Source organism: Podarcis erhardii (assembly GCF_964252035.2).
Source record: "Podarcis erhardii genome assembly, chromosome: 10".
NCBI classification, from domain to species: Eukaryota; Metazoa; Chordata; class Lepidosauria; order Squamata; family Lacertidae; genus Podarcis; species Podarcis erhardii.
In genome coordinates this window covers 50,364,734-50,390,796 of record NC_138500.1, presented here as the reverse complement: position 1 = coordinate 50,390,796, position 26,063 = coordinate 50,364,734, and the positions used below count along the sequence as shown (strand labels likewise).

Here is a 26,063-nt window from a genome sequence, read left to right as displayed (position 1 = left end):
GAACATTTGGTCTTGCAAGCCTTTATTTAGTCTTTAGCAAACTATATTAAAGAACTTCTGTTTTTGATTCCTGAAGTACACAGTTTAATTACTTTCACCTCAGTACGTATAACTATATTACTATTCATAAAATTACCTAGCTACCTCAGTAATCTTGTTTCACTATATGACTTAATGACCTCCAGCAGCCATGAAGTCCACAGGCTGCCTCTATGCAGGAAAAAGAAGTGTTTATATAGGATCAAGCTATTAGGAAAGAAAGAGAAGTCACAACTCTGACAATGAGAGCTATGGACATTGGCTATGCTACAGAATTAAACAGATAGGCTTGGCTACTTTTTATCATCATCTTAAGGTTATGGAAATCTAGCTGGGTTCTCTTTTCATGTAATATATCCCATTCGGTGGACTAGTTGGTCTGGTGAAATTTTGTTACCTTTTCTTCCCTTGCCATACCGTCTTGTTTAGATGTGCAAAGACATGGAGGAGCGCAGAATTGCAGGTGATCTTTAATATATTTATTGCAAGGCAAAGGCCTTGAGCTAGAAATGGCAGCTTTGAAATGCAATCATATTTTAAGCTCAGCTGATTCAATTCTCAGCTGTTCTCCTTCCACCCCCTGGTGCCTGGGGAGCTGTAATCCTATAGCATTACTGGACCATGGCAACTCAGGAAAAGCCAAATCTATAAGCTTCTGCTCACAATGATCATAATCTTAAAAGGACCCCCCCCCCTTTGCCCAAATTTAGAGGTTATTCAAAGGGGCACCTTTGCCCATATGAACTTCCCTAACTTATAAGCTTGTCTTCCCAGGCTCTGTTATCTAGTCTCCCTTTACATCAGACTTGTTTGGTGAGTATCAGACACAGAGCCTTTTTATGGATGCACTTTGATTACGGGATCTCCTGCCTGAAAAAAACACATTGTAAGTAAAGAAGTAAAACTGGAAATGAGGCAAGGAGTGCAGGTGGTTCACTGGGGTGTCCAAGGTAAAAGGGAAAGGCTATTAATTTTGTTAAAGGCATTTTCATTCCTGTCACTCTGCATTGAAATGTTGTCCTCCATCTCCGCTACAAACCTCAGAAGGGGGGGGTGTGAATGAAAATGAGATGTGGTGGATTAAAGACTAATGACTCTCCTCCCCTACCTTTTACTGTACTTGTTTTTGTCTTTATGGCTTGCTTAGGAGAGCAAATAGTGTGAGATTTAAGGTGACTTCCATTCAGCACTGGGCTGCCATGCCCCAACAACCATTCACTAGCTTAAATAACAACCTGAGAAGCCTTGATGGTTGTCTGGGACAAACAGGATGCATTTAACAGGGACAGGAGGGATCTTATCAATAAAAGAGAAGAATGCAAAACTATTTGGCATATGCTTACTTATAAGTAAGTCCCACTTAGTTAATTGCTTCCTAGTGGGCTGCAATTCTAAACTTATTTATCTGGGAGGGAGGCTGACATCTTGCTTGGGAGTAACAGCCATTGAATATTGCAGGGGGCTTCCTTCTAAGCCAGCATTCACAGGGTTATGCTGGAGTGGCCAAAGCCTATCCATGTTCTTCTTGGTAAGAATGCATAGGACTGTGTCTTGAAGCAATCAAAACTACTCACTTCCAGCTTTTACATTCTCCTTGCTGCCATGCATCTAACTGCCAAATGTGCATTAATTAAACAGGTAAAGCTTTTTTTAGATAAGCAGACAGAGCTGGCCCTACCATTAGGCAAAGTGATTCCCTGCCTTGGATGCCTAAATAACTTGGCCAGCTTTCAGTACTATGTGCCTGGACAATTTACCAGGGCTATGGGTCGGGAATGCAAGTGTCTGCCTGCACCTATCTATGTACCTTGTCCACATCCTTGAACTAACTGAAATTCTTCGAACATAACTGGACAAAACATTACTTCCTTGTTATTGATTCGGACTAAACACAGGGGCTGGGAACTAATGCACACATCTAGCTTGACCTTTAGTTACATGCATAGAAATAGAACTTGTGCCTAAATTGCTTCCTATGAACTACAGCTTTCAAGAAGATCAAGTATGGTTTATTTCCTCCTAAGAAATAATATGTTTTTCAGTGATTCTCAGCACTGGCATAAAAAGGGTTAGGCATTCACAGCTTTTAAAATGGAATTTTCCTCAAAATATACACCACCATCGAAGTAACCACTCTAACAGCTAAATAATGCAACAGAGAGGGGAAAGAGAGAAGACAGTCTTTCTTTTTTTTAATGCTGCAGTGCTCTGGGAAGGGAGCCCATCCATTTTTTACTATACTGCTGTAATGGAATTCTCAGGAGAAAGATGCTTTCTTAAAGATTTCAGGTTGAGTAGACAGTCAGATGCAATAGCTTTATTGCCACAAAAATAGCCAACATTGTTTTTCCAGACCAAAATTATTGGGTGCACGGTGCTTTTACTAGTATATTAGTACAATATATCACGTTCCTAACAGAGTCACACTTAAGGTATTGCTAATTCAGGGATGGATGGGGACAACGAGCAAAGGGCTGATTTAAATTTCTGCCACATATAGGTATATTTCAATGCTTACATGAAGAAATAATTAGCTTTATCACTGAGTGATCATATGGATTCCTGAAGGCATTGTCTAAATTTAAAGCAAAGATCACATTTAAATTAAAGCTGCTTAAAACGTAATGCTTGTTGACAGCTATTTGGATCACATAATGATATAGAGCACATAATAATGCTGCAGAGTTAATGAAGTGGTTGCGTTTCCATTAAATGTCTAATACAAACTGCACTCTGCATTTGCTTTACAGCATGCGCTTTGAATGATGCACCTAATGTGCTTTCCACATCGCTTCTGAGAAAGCTGTTCAGATGACCAAGGACATTATTTTCAAACAAAGATTGTATATATTGGTGAGATCTGAACCTGAAATTTACTGGACCAAGAGCTTAGCATACAGATATCCAATCTTGCACCCCCTGAACATATTTCGCCCACAAATGGCAGGCCAAATGGGGAGGCCAGGCAGGCCAAATTTGTCCTGTGAGGCAGAGGTTACTCACCACTGCTTTAGGTAAACCCTTTTCCTGCTTCAACCCTTTCTATACTCAGTTGCCTCTAAAGCACATTTATTTTCTTTCTTTTTTCAGAACTAATCAGGAACTCTCAGTAAAGAGGTTGTTTGCCATTGCCTCTCTAAGGAACACAAGACTGTATCTCTATTTCAAAAGCATATTTTGGTGAATTCAAAAGGAACCCAGGGGCAATCAGATGTGGAAAGGGGAGTTCACCTTGGGGTCAGATAACCAGCCACTATTTTTGACAGGTGGAAAGGTTACCTTTACAAGCTAACTCCCTGTTGCTCAGCGTCTATAAGCCTTGCCTGTGACTGTGAACTTAAGAACCACCCTACTGGATCAAAGCAAAGGTCATTTATAGTCCAACATCTTGTTCTCACAGAGGATAACCAGATGCCAACGGGAGGCTTGCAAGCTAGACCTGAGTGCAAAAGCACTTTCACCACTTGTGGTTCCCAGTAATTGCTCTTCAGAGGCATACTGCCTCCAACAGTGGAGATACAACATAGTCAGCAGGCCAGAAGACATTCATAGCCCTATACACTGTAAATTGGCCTAATCTTTTAAAGCATGGATAGGCAAACTAAGGCCTGGGGGCTGGATCCAGTCCAATCGCCTTCTCAATCCGGTCCAGGAATCAGCATGTTTTTACGTGAGTAGAATGTGTCCTTTTATTTAAAATGCATCTCTGGGTTATTTGTGGGGCATAGGAATTCGTTCCATTTCCCCCAAAAAAATATAGTCCGGCCCCCGACAAGGTCTGAGGGACAGTGGACCTGCCCCCTGCTGAAAAGGTTTGCTGACCCCTGTTTTAAAGCCATCCAAGTTAGCAGCTGTTGTTGCTGCTGCTGCAATTGTTATTATTACAATTTATTGCCTGCCCTTACTCTAAGATTCCAGGACAGGTTACAACAATTAAAACACAGCGTTAATATTAAAAACAGTTTAAAACAATTACATTTTCAAAAACAAGTAAGTGAACTACAGCTTGTGGGGCTGCATTCCATAGTTTATATTAACACCCACATGAAATGTTTTATTTTTATTTATTAAATTTGTATACAGCCCTATACCTGTAAGTCTCAGGGCGGTTGCAACAAAAAATCATAATATAAAAACACAAGATGCATAATAAAAACAAAAACAACCCAATAACCCCCACTCTCCCCAACACAAGGCATTGGATGCCAATCAGCCAAAGACCTGGCTAAAGAGGAACATTTCTGCCTGGTTCCTAAAGGCGCCGGGAGAACATTCCACAAACGGGGAGGTCTTTATTGCAATGAAGACGTTGAACCTAAAGTAATGCAACATTCTGGCATCTTTATAAAATGAATCTAATTTTATTCAAAAAGTGGAAGTGTGAGAATATTTATTTTTCACATTTATCTAATTCCTTAGTCTCAGAATTATTGTCAGTCCACTAACTGTATCAATTACATCGTTAATAGAGGAACAAGCTGCAGAGTACAACAACCTTTGGCAAGTACTCCTTTGAAAGTCGAGGAGTGGTATCATTCCTTTTCAGTTTTCCATAAACATATGTGCAGATCAATATTTTGCTTGAGAAGAACTGCTTTAAGGAACTCATACTCATCTGTAACCAAGGACTAAATACACAAAATGATATATTTGCTCTTCTTCATTGATTATTTTTACATTCCATTTTTCTTCCAAGGGAGCAGACAGAATGCTGTGCATGGCTTAGGTGACGAATTAGAAAAAAAATCACACCTAAAACCAACCACTGGCTATTCAAGCGAGAAGTAAGAATAAAACCAGAATTAATTTGATTTTCTAGATATTATGCCATGCACTTTCTGTTACCTTCATAGATGTTTTAAAAGAGCATAAATCAAAAACATCAGCAGCATTAAGTGTGTTTTTCATTTTAGGTTTGCATTGCTTTGGAGAATCGGTATTTTTGGAATTAAAGTTTTTTACAAATTGATTCAGTGTCCATTACATTGACTTTGGCAAAGCAATATTGGCTTTGGTGGTCATTGAATTACACTTTTATAACAACACTTCAAAGAAATAAAACTGCAAGACATTTGCAATAACTTGCAGGTTTGGATTTGCATATATGTTCATTAAGAGCAAGCAAGCTATTTCCGCAAATTATTTCTAAATCAGGTTTACTGACTATCTCTCAGATAAATTTCAGGGGACAGAGGGTGGCGCTTGGGGGGGGACTGTCGCCATGCCACTCCTTGGTGTGTAGAGTGCCGCAGGGTGCGATACTCTCCCCGATGCTTTTCAACATCTTTATGTGCCCCCTCGCCCAGCTTGTCTGGAGTTTTGGGTTGGGCTGCCATCAGTATGCTGATGACACCCAACTCTATCTGTTGATGGATGGCCATCCTGACTCGGCCCCAGACACACTGATCAGATGTTTGGAAGCTGTGGCCAGATGGTTACGTGGGAGCTGGTTGAAGTTAAATCCTTCGAAGACAGAGGTCCTTTGGCTGGGTCAGGACGATATGGGATTGGGGGGGCAACTCCCATCTCTTGCGGAGGTGCAATTAGTGCCAGCACCGTCCGTTAAGAGTTTGGGTGTAATCTTCAACACCTGTTTATAAGCTTTAGTTTCCATTCCCAGAATATTCTGCAAGTTTCCATTAATTATTGTGTAGGCCTCATTAGCAACCTGTAGCAAGACCTGTTTGATACTTTGAAGACCTGATGAGCCATGGATATCTGCAATCAATCTTCCAGAAAGCCAGTAGGCCCCTAAATCCTACACTAACACAATGTTTTTAATATGTCGGTAGATATAAGTAATTAAATATGTATGTAACTTTGGCTAAATCAGATCCCAAATTAATTTTCCTGAAATTAATTCTTCTCAGTCCAGGTATTATTTAATATGACATTTTAACAAAATCACTGGCCAAAACAATAAGCAATATTTTATTAATAAACATACACATTGATTAAGCAATGAAAAGCATGAATAAAAATACATATCTAAGAGGAAAGTCGTTTTTCCAAGGAATCAATCCAATTAATTTGAGATCTACCTATCTATACAATGTCAGATGTTCTTAGCAGTTATCTTCATTACTAAGCTGTGTGAGATTTTCTAAAACCCTGAAGATCAAAGGGGGAAAAGCATGTTGCAGCTGGTAGGTTCATTGCTCAGTGGACTGAAACAGAGCAAATGACACAATTACCTGCTGTAATTACTGTTACTGACAATATATTTTCCCCTGGTGATCACTTTATGAGACTCCTCTTCTTTTCTTGTCAGTGCAATCCTAACCTCAACTTGCTTGTAATATCGTTATGCGGATACTGATTTCCTGAAATCCCATTAATTAAAGACCAATACTGATGAAAGCCGTGTAAATTCACTGCTTTTTAAACAAATTCCTATCATTTTAACATTAATTTGCAAGCTAATTAGCCATCATCTATTTTCATCTGACATGTCATTGGGGTTATGAACACAAACAATACAAAGACTTTACATGTGAATGAATGGTAAAGACAAAAAAAATTAGCTAAACAAATGTTTATGTATAAGAAAAAATCCTGTTTAAATATGATCTCTCCATTGAGGTCAAACCATTGTTTATTGTCTCATCATGCTTTCTTAGGTTAGGAAGTTAGCGCTATTGAATTCAGACAAAATTCTATATATTTATACCAGGAATGGAGAATCTCTGGCCTTCAGATATTGTTGGACTACAACTCCCATCATTCCTGACTATTGGCCATGCTGGCTAAGGCTGATGTGAGTTGGAATCTAACAAAATCTGGAATGTATGTATGTTCAAAGTACTTTATACTGAATCCACACATGCACAAAAAATATTCAAACAAATTTATCCTCAGAGAGCCAGTGTGTTGGGGTTACAGTTTTTAACTACGACTTGAGAGGCCAGGGTTCAAATCCCCCCCGTCAGCCATGAAGTTCACTGGATGACTTTTGGCCAGTCACATACCTTCCAACATCCCTTTGATCAATTGAGACACTCATAATTTTTTGGTCCTGAGCTCTCATGGAGCCAGCTGATTTGTGCCAGCGCGTAAGACCAAAAACAAGTGTCTTTTGGTCCAGTGCTCTGGTGCAAACCAGCTGACTTGTGCCAAAGCACTGGACCAAAAAAACACACCACCCAGGACATTCCAGGATGTCCCACTCAAAGTGGGATGGTTGAGGGGTATGCAGTTACTGGTTTTTTCAGGCTTGCATATAGGGATGTAAGGATAAAAGGATGGGTATGCAAACCCTGTACTCCATCTTGAGCTCCCCGGAGGAAAGGCAGGGTGTAAAGTATAGTAAGTAAACAAATGGCCACAAATTTTATCTGCCTACAGCTCTACTGGGTTTCTCCTCCTTCACAGCCTTAAACAGCAGCCCCAGAGCAATATCTATTCCAACTTTGTGCTATCCCTCATCCTGTTCAGGGAAGTTTTTAATATGTAATGCTGTACTGTTTTTAACACTTGATTGGGACCTCCATTATACCTTCCTATTTTCTGATGATAGTGTCAGATTTTACGTTTTATGTGTTATGATCCATTTCTACACAAAAGGGTACCGGTATCTAAGGGAATCTTTGGAGCATCTTTGGAGCATCCTACAGCTTAAGTAGATCACAATGACTTGTTTTTCTTGCATACATGTCCAAAAGCCCATCTGTTGTGATAGCTAGGAAGTACAAACTTCAGCAGCTCCACTAGTGTGGATATGTAGTCCCAGCCTTGCCACTTTCCTGCCTTACTTGTAAACAGTAGGGACACCCAAATGGGCTGCTGCTGATTAACACCATCATGATCACTGGATTACAATGCTTGAGATGACACACACACACACCATTTTTAAATGAACATGAAACCATAATGAAATTAGTAAAGGGGTTCATAGCAGCAGAATGTGAAGTAGCATTTGAAGTGTCAGATGAGCACATTTGCCAGAAACTCAGAATAAATTACCAGGCAACTAGTGATCTTTGTTGGCATTTAAAATAGACATTAAGAGATGTCAGAGATAATGAGGCCATATTGTTTAAACGCTGCATTGTTTAACATTAACTGTATGCGCAAACACACTCAATATGAGTTTGAAGAGTCACTTTGCAATTTTATTCTAAAGGACAAAAAAATAAAAATAAAAATCCCACTTCTAACAAATGAAAGTAGTCTGTGTGTCAATATCATAACCAAAGAACTGAAGAACTTCTCATACTTTTGTATGCAGCCCCACAACCAAGGGGCTCCCATGAAAAACAAACTGGTTCTAAGATTGCAGGTGGCTGCTGAGTGAAAGTACTCATTCGAAAACAAGGCTGACACCAACCATAATTTCAGCAGTTTGTGCTAAAGGCTCTCTCTCCACACAAACACACACACACACACACACACACACACACACACACACACATATTTAAATTGTGAGAAATAGTACTCCCTTGCAGGCCGACAATACCATTTTTAAAGAATCCATTCAACAGTTACTAATCTAAACAATGTCTCAGTCCTGTATCTTAAAAGTGTATCATTGCACTGGCCAAAGCGTATTATTCTTGCCCTTTTCATTCCTGTTCTCCACAATTTATGTAAGTGCCCACATGGAAAATCTGCTTTTTAAAAAATTGCCTGCTTTGCTCAAAGCTCTACTCTCCCACATTATTATTATTATCATTTGCCTCACTGGGGGACAGCTGGTTTCTACAGCTCTCACCTTCCCTATTGTGTGCAGATTTATAGGGTGTTCCTTCATTTGGCAAGTACCAGACAGAAGCCCTTAGAGACCTAAACTTGCATTAAAGCTGGCTGTGGCAGTGAACAAGACAGCATCTGGGTTCCAGAACAGCTTGATTAATAGGTATAGGGGCAAAGAGAGCAGGTGTGTTAACAAGACAAAGAAAGAAACAGGTCCCGTTATAATTGGATGCTATAAACAGCTGCTCCCAGCTGCATTTGGGCTTCGGAAGAAAAAATGAAATTAGGAAACATTGGTTTTTTTAAAAAATAATAATAAAAGGTTTGGGTTTCACTAAAAAAAATGGAAGTATGGGGGGGACCTCTTTGCTTTCCATTAATAATGCTACTAGATTTAACAAAGATTCTATGTTCAGGATTTCACAAGTATAGCATGCTGACTTTTGCAGATTTTCTGTAGCATAGCAACAAGCTTGGGACCAAGCTAAAAGGCCATCTCTGCAACTGTTCCTGTTCTCAGCTATGAAGAACTGTGCATCTGGTTTGACATCATTCACTTTAATATGTTGATGAGGGAAAAGTATATTTATGCAACATTTTTGCAAATGCCACTTTGATGCATTCTACAAAACATAAGGTCAAAGGCATTCGGTACTCTCAAATGGAACTGCTCTTCCTTTTCAGTAATCATTGTAAACACGGATCGTGGTTGTATTTGTAAATGTTCTCAGTCGTCATTAAGCAAATTGCAGCATAATAGCTGCTTAAAAACTTCTCTTATAATTTAATCTCTTCACAGCCATAACAGTTTTATTGTTGTGCTACCAAGATTTATAGTTTATATGAAAATAACTTGCAGTTCGTAACCAAATTTATATTTCAGTTTGAGTTAAGGAACTTCTAATGAGTTCCAACAAACTAACATTTCAAGTGTTGTATTATTTTCATTTCAAGTCACTTATTCAATTCAGCTCATAATTGCTTCTAGGAAGTTTAAAGGAAACAAGTATAGGGTTCAATTTATTGATGGTTTGTGAAACCAGTAAATGAGTTATATATATTATTAGCTTTCCACAGATTAAGTAACATATAATTGTGATATCACAGAAACATATATCTATGCAATTAAAAGCAAGTATGCAAATAATTTACTAATTGATCTCATGATCTGAACAACTGTAGTCTATATGGACCACCACTGTGCCCCTCAGGGCAGACCTATAAAGGACTCAGAATGGTGATATGAAATGATGACATCATCACACAAGCATGATATACAATCTGGTATAACCCAGATAAGGCTATAGTATGCGCATATACAAGGGACGCGGGTGGCGCTGTGGGTTAAACCACAGAGCCTAGGACTTGCTGATCAGAAGGTCGACAGTTCAAATCCCTGAGACGGGGTGAGCTCCTGTTGCTCGGTCCCTGCTCCTGCCAACCTAGCAGTTCGAAAGCATGTCATAGTGCAAGTAGATAAATAGGTACCGCTCCGGCGGGAAGGTAAACGGCATTTCTGTGCACTGCTCTGGTTTGCCAGAAGCGGCTTAGTCATGCTAGCCACATGACCCGGAAGCTGTACGCGGGCTCCCTCGGCCAATAAAGCGAGATGAGCGCCACAATCGCAGAGTTGGCCAGGACTGGACCTAATGGTCAGGGGTCCCTTTATGTGCATATACTAGGGCTGTGCACTGGATTTGTTACATCCCATACTAAACTGGGAGGGTGGGATCCAGGCTTCACTGGGGTTAGGTGGAAACAGCCCTGGATCACCCTACATCAGGTTGCCTGGAGAAACCTGGGGCTGTCAGAGGGAGGGCCATCAGTGAGAAAAAGGAGAGGAAGACAGATTCTGTGTATTCTCTCACAGGGAAAACAGACCCTAAGCAGGATTGAATCATCTGCTCACCAGTTGGTGAGTGGAGGACTCAATCCTGCTGGTTGAGGAATCTGCATTGCCATCATGTTTCCACAGAGAATGCACTGGGGAGGCAGCACACAGCAGCATTGACCCCTCTTACTTCCAGTGTGGTCAGGGGAAGAGGAATGAGATGAAGTTTCCTTCTGCCTCCCACCTCCCAATAAAAACCTAATTAAACATTCGCCCTGCCACCAAGTTGATTTGGGGCTAGATTCACGGTAGCTGTCACTTACGAAACTTTTTTAATGAACTAACTTTCTTGCTTCCTTTCCAGTGCAGTCCTAAACCCCACTAGATGGGGTTAAGATAAACTGGAACTGACCCTCCACTAAGCTGCACTCTGTAGAGGACTCTACTGCACCCAACAAGGCAGGAAGCTACCACCAACCTACCTAGACTCCCTTGCACCCTTCACAAGGAGCCGCACTGGCATCCTCTGTCCCTTGCTCCCTTGTCAGAGGAGCCTCCATGTATTGCCCCAGCCACCCAGAGCAGTGAAGGAAAGAGCTTGAGAAGCACACAAACAGGCAGATGGGCTCATAGCCACTCTGAGCCAGAGCTAAGAGGCACAATTTTTGCATTCCCCTGGGCAGGGCCCAACCTAGCCAACCCCTAGGTACACCCCTGGTTACCGGTTGTTCTCCTCAAAACAGGGTGTCTTGGGGCAAGGCAGGCACTGATGACTTTGAATCTGTTGGATCTAAAGCCATTTGGGCTTTTCAGCTGTGCCAGCCTGGGGGTGTTGCAGCAAAGCAAGAAGACAAAAGAGTTCCCACCTTCTGATGTGGCCAGGCCAAATGGCAGGATTTGTGATGTGACGGCCATGACACCGCTCCATTCCGCCGCTTCCCATTCAGGAATTAAAAGTGCTGTTATCCATAAGCAAAGCAGCGTTTTCAAAACATTGGAAATATGGAGACTTTTCACTGACTAACTGCTGTCTCTTACCTGTACATGAGTAATCATCAATCCTGATGTAACCTGTTTTGCAGATGCACATGAATGATCCTGGTGTGTTTACACACATGGTATTTTCCCGACAGTAATGCCTTCCTTCAGCACATTCATCAGCATCTGTGGACAGAGCAACGAGGCCAATTGAGCAAGTACTGCTGGGGTTTCCTTTTGTTTACACAGACTAGAAAGCAGCTTGCACACTGGAGCGTTTGCCTCTGCCTTTTACATTACTCATAGGATCAGGTTGCAACAACTCAAATCACCAGTTGTGATGCATTGATTCATAGATGCAGCCAGCTTTACCTTTCACAAAAGCTTTAAAAAATTGTTTTATAATTATGAATATAAGGGAGGAAAACATATCTAAATGCCTTCAGCTACTACTAACAGTAATAACAATGACATTTAATAAAACTATTTTTATATTTATTGCTGTTTTAGTGTCATTTACATATAGGTGTCTATGCACACACATTAGATTGGTAGACTTTAAAAAGTTTAATCGGCAGATTAATCAAGCAAAGCTTCAGTTGATTAATCTGGAGGAAACAGAAATGAAAATTAAGGACATATTTACATGTTGAAACTATTGTATAGTTTCAATTAGAAGATAAAAACTAAAGCATCAAAGATGGTCTTCTAACACTACTTCATAATGAAGAGTATTCATTAAGGCAAGATCCATTAAATCTCATGTGTAAATAGTGGTTGGTCCCCCCCCCCACTTAATACATACTCACTGTGGACTTTTGTTGTGTTCTACTCTTACAAGGGTCTCCTGGCTCAGGCTCTTATGCCAGGGGTTGGAACCTTATTCTGCCTAAGTGGCACATTCCGGGATGGGCAACCTTCTAGGGGTCACATGGTCTCCCAGGACCAGAAGAGGTATGAAGAGGGTGGAGCAGAGACAGATGCATCAACAGAATCTCAGATTGCCTTGGGAGAACCCGGAGGAAGAGGAGGAGGCTTAGGCAACTGTGGGAAGGCAGGGATCTTCAGTCCTCACAACTGCCTCACTGGGGCAAGACCTATCAGGAAGGGTTTCTGTGCTCACTAGGCCTGACCTCTTGAGCTGTTTGCTTCTTTGAATAAAGAGTTGTGATGTCATGTGAGTTATTACTGATCTGCTCCTGTCACTTGCCCCTGATATCTACAAACACACACACACCTCCATACTCCGCCTTGGCAAGCAAGATACATTATCACAGTTCAAGGACACATACTGGCTAGATAAAAGCATTCCAAGAGTGTGTGTAGCAGGACCAGCGAAAGTACAAAGCAGCAGAAGAAAACCTGCTTGCTGAGTGATTTCATCCATTCACATGATATCAAGCATCCTTTCTGTTCTAGTGGCTGCAACACACAGGGCACTAATGGTTCTTGTTCTCTGGGACTCTCTCTGATCAATTGAAGATACCTCAATATAAACGTACAGTGGTACCTTGGGTTACATACGCTTCAGGTTACATATGCTTCAGGTTACAGACTCCACTAACCCAGAAATATTACTTCAGGTTAAGAACTTTGCTTCAGGATGAGAACAGAAATTGCACAGCGGCGGTGCAGCGGCAGCAGGAGGCCCCATTAGCTAAAGTGGTGCTTCAGGTTAAGAACGGACCTCCGGAACAAATTAAATACATAACCAGAGGTACCACTGTAAACTGATACATATCTTGCCACTTCTTGCTTCATATCTTCAGCAGCTGACCTTTCCAAAATGCCAAGCTTTGAAGAAATACATGCTCAGTGAGACAGCCATGGTTATTTTGAACTGCGTCTATGTCCCAGGAGGCTGCTCTCCTCTCAACTAGGTGTAGCATAGGAACACAGGGCTGGGATTCTGGAAACTGAACTCTGCTGTAGCGAATTGTGCACCAGCTTTCAGACTGTGCAGGCATCTATTAGAACCCCTGGCATCACCAACCGTATCAAGATGCAAGAATCTTTAAATCAATCAGGAATCACAAACTAATATTGAGTGTGAGCTCCTTAGAACTGCATTTTGTGAAGTAGTACAATTCCCCACCCAGCCTTTAAAATAAAATAAAATCCAGCCATCTATTTATTTCAGCTAGTAAATAAAACTTGACCTAATTTTGGGAGATATGGGCAGAAATTTACCACCGGTTGAATGTCCTCATTAAATTTTAAAAGATAACTCTGCACAGCAGTCAACTGAAAATGATGTTTATTCTGTCAGAAATATGTACTCAGAATCACCATAAACCTTTAAAAAGACATCAGTAAAACAATCACACTGCCTCCCATTATAAAGGACAAATTTGTCAAGACATACTGTACTACATAGAACAAATGGGGTTTCAAACAGCATAGAGATTGCCTTCCGGGGTGACACCTCGGCCCCCTAGAGTTGGCGCACCTGATGCCTACTGAAATTAATGGCTCAATTCCCATGCAGTGGAGTTTCTATCTATTTTATTTTTAATTAAGACATAACATTGTGAATATCTAAAACAAGCTACTATAGCAACAGTTCTGAAAATGTTTTTTCCCCCTTTGTACAAATTAACAATTGCTTGATGGCACTGTACATAATGGGATTTAGATTCACCTTCTTATGATCTGTAGTATGAGAAAGCAAGAGATTGTGCCAGATTACAAGTAGCTGTTAAAAAATGGAAGGGACAAATTTATTCACAGCACCTAATTAGCCAAGGAGGCAGGTGAATACAGATGTTGCCTTAGAAGATATGACAGCTAACAGCAAGAAAAACAGAAGTGGGCATTTAATAACAAGGAGCTCTCAACAAGGTAATCAGAAGTAGGGATGCAGTAGAAATTTGGTTCAATTTATATTTAATTGAACAGAAACATAGCTATCCTCTGACATTCACAGTTCTCTAATTTTTGATACAAAATACCCCAGCCAAAGAAATTGTACAAAAGTACATAGGTCAGGGGAAAGTTTCCACAAAAATGGATAATTAGTGAAAATAACATAGAACAATGCACACTATTAGGAGAAATTGCTTGCAAAAATGTTTATAATATGTAATATATATAATACGTAAGATTGCATATTGAAATGTGTATTAGCAGAAATGTACATTAAAATAATGAACAGAAAATACTGAAAAGAAAGCAATGTGAAAATATACACTGAAAATATAAGGAACTGGAGGAAACCAAAATTGCCCAATTTGTCCATTTTATTCAGAAACTAGAGCTAATGAAAGTTAAGGTACTAAATATAACTTATTATACCAACTTCAAATCATCCAGATTTACTGGGAGAAATTCCAACTTAAATAAATAAATAAGACAAGCTCCTATGCAAATATCCTTAGGATCATGTGCTGATTTTTTGAGATTTCGTGATGCAATCCTTTTAAAAACGCCAACAAGAATTTCAAAACCATGAATAAATTATCAACTCTACAGGTGATACAAGTCTTGCCAGTGTTTTCGTTGGAATGTTTGATTTACCTCTCATCTCTCAAACACGGCATCTTTAGAAAATGCTTCATTAGTGGAAAAATAGGTTTACCAATTGCCTTCATGGCTGGCATCAAGCACATTCCTTCTATTATTATTAACTATCTCAACAGCCACAAACAATTATAACTGCATAATATAGACCACAAACAGTGCAGCCCTATGTATCTCTGCTCAGAAGTGAACTTCAGCTTTACAGTGCAGAAAGCATTTTGACAGTGACTACAACTGCAGCCTCTGGGTATCCAGATGTTGCAGAACAGATGTTGCAGATCCAGATGTTGCAGAACAGCAGCTCCCATCAGTGCCAACAAACATGGCCAATGACCATGGATTAAGGGTGTTCAACAACATGGGGGGGCAAAGGTTTTCTACAACTGCCACAAAAAAACCCAACCTATTCCAGGATTGCAACGATAAAAGCCAATAATTATTTTATTTGTCCTGAAAAGTAAAACCAATTATTTTGTTCATGCTTAGCTACATTTTAATACAGATCTTGCAAATAAAGCTTTCAAATGCAATTATTTTCCAGCTTCACCTGACAAAGTAATTGCTTACAGACTTGTAATTAATGGAGAAGGAAATATTTAGTTACATGCTGTTCTACTTCAGCATGCCCTGCCAGGAGGAAATGGTGGTGGGAAAGGAAGATAATGGATATCTCTCATAACTGCAATGCCTTGGCATTTTTCTATTTCAGAGTATTCAGGTGGCCAAACATAGCAATAATGTTTCTCCATATGATAGCCAAGTATGTGAGAGGTGGTTCGTACAAGCACCTACACAACAACCATATTCAGTACTTGCTGACTCACAGCTGAACTCATTCCATCAGAAGGCATCAGGCAATAACCGGAATGACTTAGAATGTGTGTCATCTGGCCTTGATCACAAACTGGCCTGAAACTTTGAAAAAAACGTAAAAGCAAAAATGTGCTTTACAGCATATCAGCCTACAGTTGGCCAATGAGAACCGCCATCTCCCCCCCCCCCCCTTTATGGAAACAATGCTACATCTTTTAGATGGGATGTTTGTAATTTAAATCTATCTCCCGCTGCTTACTTTATACAACTTTTAAGGTAACATAAATATACCTGGGGATTAATTAAGAGGTGTAACAACTCAGGAGGTGTATTAAAATGACACAATATTTGAATTTTAGCTTATCTGAGTGAGATGTGAATGGGAAAAAGTACATACTGTAGTAATATATTAATTTCCAAATCAAGAATTCAGTTGTATTAACATATTACTTTGACACAGATCAGATTATTATTTTTTTTAGGAAAGGGAGAACCTTAATTGGAGAGATAATTACTTCAGCTGATTAATATGCTTTAAATTAAATCCCCTGAATTTAATGAGCCCATCACTTTGACAACTTGTGAATTAATACATACTTTTTGCAGTAATCCACACTAATTATTATACCTGAAACAGATTTATTTACAAAGAATTACCTTCACAGTATGCATTGTCCTCTCGGAGAGCTCGGAATCCATCCCGGCAGCTACAGACAGCCCTGTCTTCAAGGTTCCTGCAGAAAGAATTCTCCAAGCACTTGTGTCCTTCAGAGCAAAAGTCGTGGCCTAAAAGTAAGTAAAAATGATGCTTAGAAACGCTAAACAACTGAAGTAGGCTATTCAGTTCCTTCTGAATTCAGCAGCACAATTCCAACTAATTTTAACCTTCTAGGATTGAAGCTTACATATATCCATTCATTGTCTTTCTTGGGCCACATGGCCATTTCTGTATTTGCGTGTCGAGACCCCGCAGCCACCACCTCATTGGAAATAACTCACACAAGGACACAGATATTAGGTTTATGTTATTGGGCAAATTTTGGCCACAACTTTATTGAATTACAGAATGTGAGTGGTATTGGCTTAGGCATTGAATGGACCCAACTATATCTGACTCCTGCCCATGTGCAGCAAGTCCGGTAAGGGTAAACCACCAGTAGGGGGAGCCCTGTCGATGCAAACCAACTCAAGCTCCCCCTGGTATTCCCATCAGGGTCGTGTCAAGGCCCTAGCCCCCAACCGGGCTTCGGACAAGATCAGCACCCCCGGATTCCTTTAATGGAATACCCTTAAGCATGGAGGGGCAGGTGATCGCCACACCTCCCCTCCCCCACACAAGGCCAAACAATGCCTAACCGCAACCCTAACAAAGTTGTGACGATTGCTATGAGGTAGGCGAAAACCAAGTGGCCAGTGCCAATTTGCCAAGTGGAAAAAAATCCTACCAGGCCCTTTGGACAACCAAGGCGACCAACCGAGGTCCATAGCAAGGCCAGTGCCTAACCTGTGAAATAGGGAGGAAGGGCGGGTGATTGAGGGAGCGAGCCAAAGAGGAAGTCCTCTGGCTCGCTCCTCGGTTTAAACTGTCCTGGCCACGCACCCCCAACCAGCGGATTGGCTGGCTGGGATCTGACGTGGCCGGGATCCCCAGGCAACGGGGGGCAAAGTCCTCCACCCCCGGTGGGGAGTGGGTGGCCACGTGGTCCACCGCAACTCCTCCCCACTAGGAAGTGGAGCAGATTTTTAAAAAAACTTGTCAAACATATATTCAGTAGTGGCTGCCAGGACAGGGCAGTATTACTCACTTGGCTTTCTAATGGCATTCACTGCTGCTGGGTACTGAGAGTGGAAGAGAGGCAGCAGGGAGCTTGGTGTGGTGAAGATGCAGCAGCTGAACCATTCCACACCATACCAAACTCCCCACTGCCTCCAGCTCCTCTCACTTTCCCTCTTGGTATCTGACAGCAACACTCGACACTGAGAAGCCAAGTGAGCAACAATGCCCCACCAGCTGCTATATGAATTTTGCTTTTGATACTTAGAGCCTAGCACCTCATCGGCAGGACCGGTGAGTAGTTTCTTCCTCAACAACCATTATAGTTTACAACCTCTCTCATTTTCAAGTACTTAGGAGCAGTGTTTGCCAACATGGTGCCCTCCAGGTTTTCTGGACCACAACTCCCATTAGCCCCAGCTAACAGAGCACTGAGGCCTGCAGGTATAGGGCGGTATACAAGTTTAATAAATAATAATAATGGTCCAAAACTACACAGGTTGGCAAAGGCTAACTTGATTATGATTATCAAAACACTTGAACTGGTGGTTGCCACTGTGAGAACTAAACCAAGGCTTCTAAAGCTCAAGAGGAAAATTTATGTTCACTTGACCCAGATCAATGCTATCATCATTATAATCTAAAAGGTAAAAAAGGTAAAGGACCCCTGGACAGTTAGGTCCAGTCAAAGGCAACTATGGGGTTGTGGCGCTCATCTCACTTTCAGGCCAAGGGAGCCAGTGTTTGTCCACAGACAACTTTCCAGGTCATGTGGCCAGCATGACTAAGCCACTTCTGGTGTGACAGAACATCATGACAGAAACGAGAGTGCATGGAAACTCTGTTTACCTTCCTGTCGCAGCAGTACCTATTTATCTACTTGCACTGGCCTGCTTTCGAACGGTTAAGTTGGCAGGTCTTGGGACAGAGCAATGGGAGCTCACTCCATCATGCGGATTCAAACCGCTGACCTTCTGATCTGCAAGCCCAAGAGGCTCAGTGGTTTAGACTACAGCACCATCCGTGTCAGGTATATAATCTAGTTAAATAGCATAGGTGAATTCAACTATCTGTCTTTAATTAACAGTTACCACCTCTTGACAATGGCCAATGCTAAAAAGAAATGTAATAGTGTTTTGAAGTGCAAGGCACCAGTTTTAAGCCTTATCCAGCCATAAATCTCCGAGGGCATTCATGGGCAAGTCACTATGGGCAAATGCAGAAAACATTTACGGGGGGGGGGGTGTAACTTATGGGTAGTATGCATGTGATGTCACCTGTAACATCCTTCTAAGTGGTGCATTCTCTTTCCTCCCACCTCTTACATTCCTGGATTTCTCATTGTGTTCAAATGTTCAGTAAAATGGTCCTCAACACTTGGAAGGATGTGACAGCCATGGTCCGTGCAAGTGATTCACAAGCAGAAATTGTCAGCTGCCATTGTGGGACAATAACACTGCTTACCAGAAATGACTCGGAAGCTGTATGTTGTCTGCCCAGCCACCTCCTGTGCTCCTCAGCAGGGGTAGCCAGCTAATTGGTAGTTAATTCTGAAGCAAGAATGTCTACTAAGAACCATTCTTTGTTCCCAATCTGTATGTCACCCTCAGCATTTATGGCTTTTCTATTTGCTTATGAATAGCAGTATTTGGTCCTATGGCAGCCTTTGTCCTGTTCTGTCTTCCCTCACAAAGGAGCCCTAGTTAAGGACAAAGTATTAGCCTTAGGCTAGACTTTTCCCGGCTTCTATCAGTTTGTGTCAGAAACTGAGCATCACAGGAGATGGCGGTTACATTTTCATTATTGATCAATATGCTCCTTGTGGCTATGCAGCACTATGAGAGAGCAAGTACAGGAGATTAATTATATACTAATTTAGGCTTTCAGAGATAAGATCTGTAGGCAGCTCCTGACAGGCAAATTCAAGCTGCCCCCCCCCCCCACACACACACAGACATGGGAATGTTCTGATAACAAGCATGAAACCTGCCAATTACACTTCTCAAGCCTGTGTGGTCTCCATGAATAATCAAGAAATATCGTAATGAACATATCCCTCAGAGCTATTTAAATAATTTAAACCCATCCATGAAAATGTCCTTTTGAGTTTATTTCAATAGATAGGATAGCCAGGATCTTATTTAGTTTCTGTCATATACTTTCATTTAATTTTTATGTCTGATTTCACTAATTACATACTTGGTGCCTGGATAACCCAGGAACCGAAGGTGGCTTTCTTTTTCGAAACACAGGTATATGGTAAAACCCAGGAGACTGGTAACTTGTTTCATATTTGCAATGGTTTATCTATTAGAAAAACCAAAAGAGTGTGTGTGTGTGTGTGTGTGTGTGAGAGAGAGAGAGAGAGAGATGCAACTGTTCACAGCTTTGAATGAACCAATATCGCCCTGGATGAGAACAGCAGACAAGAAAACCCCAGAGAATACCTTTATCTTTTACCCTGCATTGCAAATCAGGGCACACACCATCTGTTCAAAGCGCCATGTGATAAATGTGAGACTATAATCCTCCGTATTCCTTTAACTCTCCGTAGTGAACAACATTAAAGTGGGAATTCGGTGTTCTATCAGAAAACCAAACCATGTTAACTGATAAAGCAACTACAGCTATTATGAAGTACACACAATCAGCCACGATCACAGCCCAGCAGGAACAGCATGGAAGCGATCCATATGTTCCCTACTATTTAGGTAACTGCAACAGTCCTGCTTCTAGCAGCTGGAACATGGAAGGATGCCATATTCAGCAATCCCACCTCTCTCCTGGAGCCCCCCTCTAAATCTGCCCCAGTGGATTGGGGGACTTTCCCACACACACAGGGGGTTAGAGAGTGCTGCAGGAGTGTGGGGGGAAATGCTACAAATTGCTTTCTTCCCCATTCTGCTGACAGATTCCCTTCCATCCTCAGTCACCGGCTGATACTTTTCAAAGGGGTTTCTTCAAAGGGTACCTATGTTAGTAAATTGAGGCAGCAACAAAACAGAACGGGTATCGCGACACCTTGAAGATTCATAGATTTATTGTGGCATAAACGTTTGCTCATTTTATCAGATGCATGAGAAGTTTTTCATTTTTCAGCATTCCCGCGGTCACTATGCTCAAAGCAGTTTGGCGGCAAGCAACTGCTGCAGCTGCTCAGGAATTGTAGAGGCCTGAGAAGTGACTTCCATGTGCAGAGGCATGCAACACTGGCACTAGGAGTGGGAGGGAGGGCTATTTAAGCCCACCTCATTCTTCTGGCATCCTCTTAATTCTTTTGGCTACCTATCCTCCCACCCTATAGACAGTGCAAGCATTGGCTAGTTGTTTTGAGGCTCTGAGGGTGGATTTTTTGCTCGTGAGCAGATTGGCCTTGCTGGACTGCTTGTTTTGCCTGCTCTGTACAGTGGTATCTCAGGTTAAGTACTTTATTCGTTCTGGAGGTCTGTACTTAACCTGAAACTGTTCTTAACCTGAAGCAGCACTTTAGCTAATGAGGCCTCCTGCTGCCGCCGCACCACCAGAGCATGCTTTCTGTTCTCATCCTGAAGCAAAGTTCTTAACCTGAAGCACTATTTCTGGGTTAGCGGAGTCTGTAACCTGAAGCATATGTAACCTGAGGTACCACTGTACTGAAGCGGTAGCCTGGAACTTAGAGGAGGGATAGTCTTTAAAGAGGTTAATTGACCACATTATAAGGTAGGGACGCGGGTGGCGCTGTGGGTTAAACCAGAGCCTAGGGCTTGCCGATCAGAAGGTTGGTGGTTCAAATCCCCACGACGGGGTGAGCTCCCATTGCTCAGTCCCTGCTCCTGCCAACCTAGCAATTTGAAAGCATGAAGTGCAAGTAGATAAATAGGTACCACTCCGGCGGGAAGGTAAACGGTGTTTCCGTGCGCTGCTCTGGTTCACCAGAAGTGGCTTAGTCATGCTGGCCACATGACCTGGAAGCTGTACGCCGGCTCCCTCGGCCAATAAAGCGAGATGAGCGCCGCAACCCCAGAGTCGGCCACGACTGGACCTAATGGTCAGGGGTCCCTTTACCTTTATAAGGTAGGTACAGGTAGTTATGAGGCAGTTTAGGTTTGGCGAGCAACTTCAGGCATCTTTAAGGGTAGGTGGCGTAGTCCTAAGACTTGCCTTCAGGGCTGTGGGGCTCAGCAGCATAGTTAGGCAGCACCTTCGGTACCAACAAGTATCATGCGCCTGAATTTGCTGGGGCCCCCAAAATGGGATGGATCAGGAAGGCCTTCTTACTCACTTGAGAGGGTGATGCTTGAGAGAGAAAGTAGAGGAACCATTCACAGGTTGGCTCACCCACATTCTATTTGTTAGATCCCGCACCTTGGTTTCCACGTGGGGATCGGTTTGGGGTTAAATGAATAAATATATAAATGTGCCCCAGTTCACTAAGTCTTTGTATCTCAGCTGTTCATTTCCCTGCGTGGTTGCAAGAGTAAATTATTTCATTTGCCTTACCTTTACAAACTTTACAGCAGCTGTTAGACAAGGAGATTTGCTGAGATTCAGGGCAGTTCAAGGCGGGACAATCTGACTTCACTATACGTTGCATTTTGTAGTCCTGTTGAGGGGGAAAGATCATTATATACTTTAAAAAAAACACACCAAATTAAGTGCATATGCAGATTTAAAGCATGCAATAAAAATGCAGCTAGAAAGTATAAGTTACTCAACAGCCAGGGTTTTTTTGTCATCATCCAACTTCATAACAAAATCCATAGGCGCAAAACCATAGAGAAGCAATAAATCAAAATGTTTAATTAAAATACTAAGAATAGTTTCCCTTCTACCCCAAATTGCTGTAATTTTCCTAAAATGTTTTCAAAAAGTTTTTTTTAAAAAGGACAGATGCTTTCATTGATATGGATTACTAGCAGGTTGCTACAGATAGAAGAAACTCAAAACTCATTTTTCTTTCAGAGTTCCTTTCTCACAACAATCCAGAAGCTTAAATAAGCTGATCTCAGTTTTATCAATATTTTTTTTCTCTCTCTACAAAAGTCAATGGCCATATGTCAGGAAAGTATTGTTTGGAGGAAGAAACTTTGTACAAAATTCAGCTTTAAAGTAAAAAGCAAAAGCACTAACAAAATCCCACATTACTCAACCTTTCAATAATTATAATGAAACAATATTACAAAGTTAGTGAAATATTGTACACAATGTGGCTAGGGTGGTGCAGAGCTTATTAGTTAGTTATAATTATAAAGAAGTGAATTTTATATATAAGGATCATGTCCCAAATGTGAGAACTTCCTGGTTATTCTGTTCCTTTCTACCAGTGATGAGGGAAATGGCAGAGTGGAACGTGCAGGCTTGAAACTTGCTCTCAATTTTCTCCTCAGATAACAGAAATCAAAACAAAACAGGCCCGTATCCAACATCCTCTGTCTGCTAGTGTATGGGCCAGGGGTTGGCAACCTAAGGCCCATGGACCACAAGCAGCCCATGGGAGTCGTTTATCTGGCCCATGGACCCCCACTGCCAGCTCAGTCTGCTCCCATGCGCTGCGCTAAACAAGCGCAGAGCAGAGCAGGGACTGCCTCCTGCAACTCTGGCCAGCTTCCCATTGGCTGCAGGAGCTTCCTGCAGCCAATGGGAAGCTGCGCACACCTCCTCTGTGCCGGAAGGAGCGCTGGAAATAGCATTTGCGCAAGCACACACTCCAGCCCCCCGCAACGTCTCCAGGACCATGAACCGGCCCAAACCACAAAAACTTTGCCGACCCTTGGTATGGGCTATCCTGCTGTGTCAGATGAGTTTTAATAATAATTTTCAACAAAAAAAAAATCCTATGCAACAGCTGCAATGGCAAAAACTGTTTGTGCAACTGTTGTGCAATATATTGTGCAGCGACATTACCAGCAACCTTATGCATTCTCTTGTTCAATAACACCCCACTTTTCCAAAACATTTGTCTTGCAAAACAAGCATGCTACTAAGGGACTTAAACTTACATAGAACCCCATTTTTAAATATATATATATATTCAGTGAAGATTGGTATAAAAACTGGCAAAACACATCAAACCTAGAAAGCCACTGCTACAATATTTTTTGTCAGGTTTAACTATGGGTAAGGACACAATACAAGGAAGAGAATAAGCTAACAGTGATCTTACCTTGCATTCAAACAGAATGCAATCCCCTGAGTTTGAACGTACGGTTTCTCTTTCACCTTCAAAGTATGTTTTGCCTTCAAACACACATATCGCTGCAGAATTGAAAACAGTACAAAACTTTGGTTTAATTTAGGTGCACAAGTTTTAACATTAAATACCCCGAGTATATTTCATATTTAAGACACTAGCAGAGCATGCGAGATCATGTAAGCTTAGACATAATGTAATGGCCACTTAGAAACATAGGTACTGTAAATGAGATAGAAAAGTGACCGGTTGTGGGATAACTGGCTTCAAGGTCAGAGCATGAATGGGATGCTTTAGAGCTGGACTTCCTATCTGTCTTCATGTGCCTCCTCCACAAGAAGTCCAGAGGGTAGCAAGACAAGAAAGGGCCTTGTCGGTGGTGGCTCCCTGTTTGGGGAATGCTCTCCCCAGGGAGGCTCACCTTGTGCCTTCTTTACATATCTTTAGGCACCAGGTGAAAATGATTTCCTTCAACCAGGTGCTCGGCTGATTTTATGGCTTTTAAAAATGTGTTTGTGGGAGAGGGGTTATTGGCCTGCTTCTTGTTTTCATTTTATTGTGTATTATGTGTTCTCATTTTGTATTTTTCAGTTGTGAACTGCCCTGCAATCTTCAGGTGAAGGACAGTATACAAATTTAATACATACTAATAATAAAGCCAAATCCCAAGAACTTTGAGAACTTCAGTCTTTTCTTGAAAAAGAAATGAAATAGTGGTAATGTTGTTGTTGAAGTTTTAAGCATTTTGGGGTTTTGTTAAAATAAAAAATCTTATAAATCCAAGGTAAGTAACAGAGAAGACTACCAGCATAGATGGAAAGGAGCAGGCAAGTATAGTATTCTTGTATTTTCTACTACATGTATGCCAACATAATATGTGATTGCCTGTGATGACATGTGATTGTCTGTGGTTGCATATTTCTTTTGGGGGACTGTCTATGTGTTCACATGCATCCATATGCTTAGAAGGTCTGTTCAGATAATTTGTGCGTGGAGAAATCTAGTACAGTATAAGCAACATCCCTCTCCTGTTCAGTGTGCCATTACTGGAACCATCTATGCATAGCTGTCAACTTTTCCCTTTTCTTGCGAGGAATCCTATTCGGAATAAGGGAATTTCCCTTTTAAAAAGGGAAAAGTTGACAGCTATGCATCTATGCCAAGTGATGGATTACACTAAGTTCCATTTCCAATTCAAGCAAGATGTGGAATGCTCTATTCAACATTCCCGACTTGTAATAGCTATATCCTTTTAAAGAGAATATATATATATATATATATATATATATATATATATATATGCTTTCGTAGATTTTCACGGGTACAGGAATGCAGGTTTTGGTGTCCTCGGGTGTCTTCCCGTGTAAAAGTTGGGGTGTCTAGGCGACGTTTCGACGAGGTCTCACTCGTCATCTTCAGGCTGGTGCTTTCGGCTTCTTGTTGCTGGAACACAGCAGGATCTCAGTGTTTGAGTTCCTATAAATACTGTAGAGGGGGTGTGGTGTATAGCCTCCAATGTTCTGGGCAGAGAGGAAGTTCCCAGGCTAGTGTGCCTTTTCTTCTTTTGTTCCTTAATTACTAATCCACACCTAATGACCCACCTAAGTGGTACTCAGGATATCACTCAAGAAATCACTCAAGATATCTCTCAAGTAATTAAGGAACAAAAGAAGAAAAGGCACACTAGCCTGGGAACTTCCTCTCTGCCCAGAACATTGGAGGCTATACACCACACCCCCTCTACAGTATTTATAGGAACTCAAACACTGAGATCCTGCTCTGTTCCAGCAACAAGAAGCCGAAAGCACCAGCCTGAAGATGACGAGTGAGACCTCGTCGAAACGTCGCCTAGACACCCCAACTTTTACACGGGAAGACACCCGAGGACACCAAAACCTGCATATATATATATATATATATATATATATATATATATGCAGGTTTTGGTGTCCTCGGGTGTCTTCCCGTGTAAAAGTTGGGGTGTCTAGGCGACGTTTCGACGAGGTCTCACTCGTCATCTTCAGGCTGGTGCTTTCGGCTTCTTGTTACTGGAACAGAGCAGGGTCTCAGTGTTTAATTTCCAAACGTCGCCTAGACACCCCAACTTTTACACGGGAAGACACCCGAGGACACCAAAACCTGCATTCCTGTACCCGTGAAAATCTACGAAAGCATATATATATATATATATATATATATATATATATATTCTGCCTCTTAACTGCAAATTTCACAAGCCTGGATGTATC

General features: G+C 41.5%; 1 protein-coding gene across 2 annotated transcripts in view; it reads right to left on the bottom strand.

The window, feature by feature from the left end:
• The window catches only part of NELL2 (neural EGFL like 2), a 115,896-nt gene that overhangs the window by 39,839 nt on the left and 49,994 nt on the right, over window positions 1–26,063 (bottom strand). For both annotated transcript variants that reach the window (XM_081877902.1, XM_081877901.1), the window contains exons 10-13: window positions 23,788–23,879; window positions 22,125–22,227; window positions 16,529–16,657; window positions 11,600–11,725 (exon numbers count right to left, since the gene is read on the bottom strand). In XM_081877902.1, coding sequence (XP_081734028.1) covers window positions 11,600–11,725; window positions 16,529–16,657; window positions 22,125–22,227; window positions 23,788–23,879 — 450 coding nt within the window. The remainder of the gene's footprint in view (window positions 1–11,599; window positions 11,726–16,528; window positions 16,658–22,124; window positions 22,228–23,787; window positions 23,880–26,063) is intronic.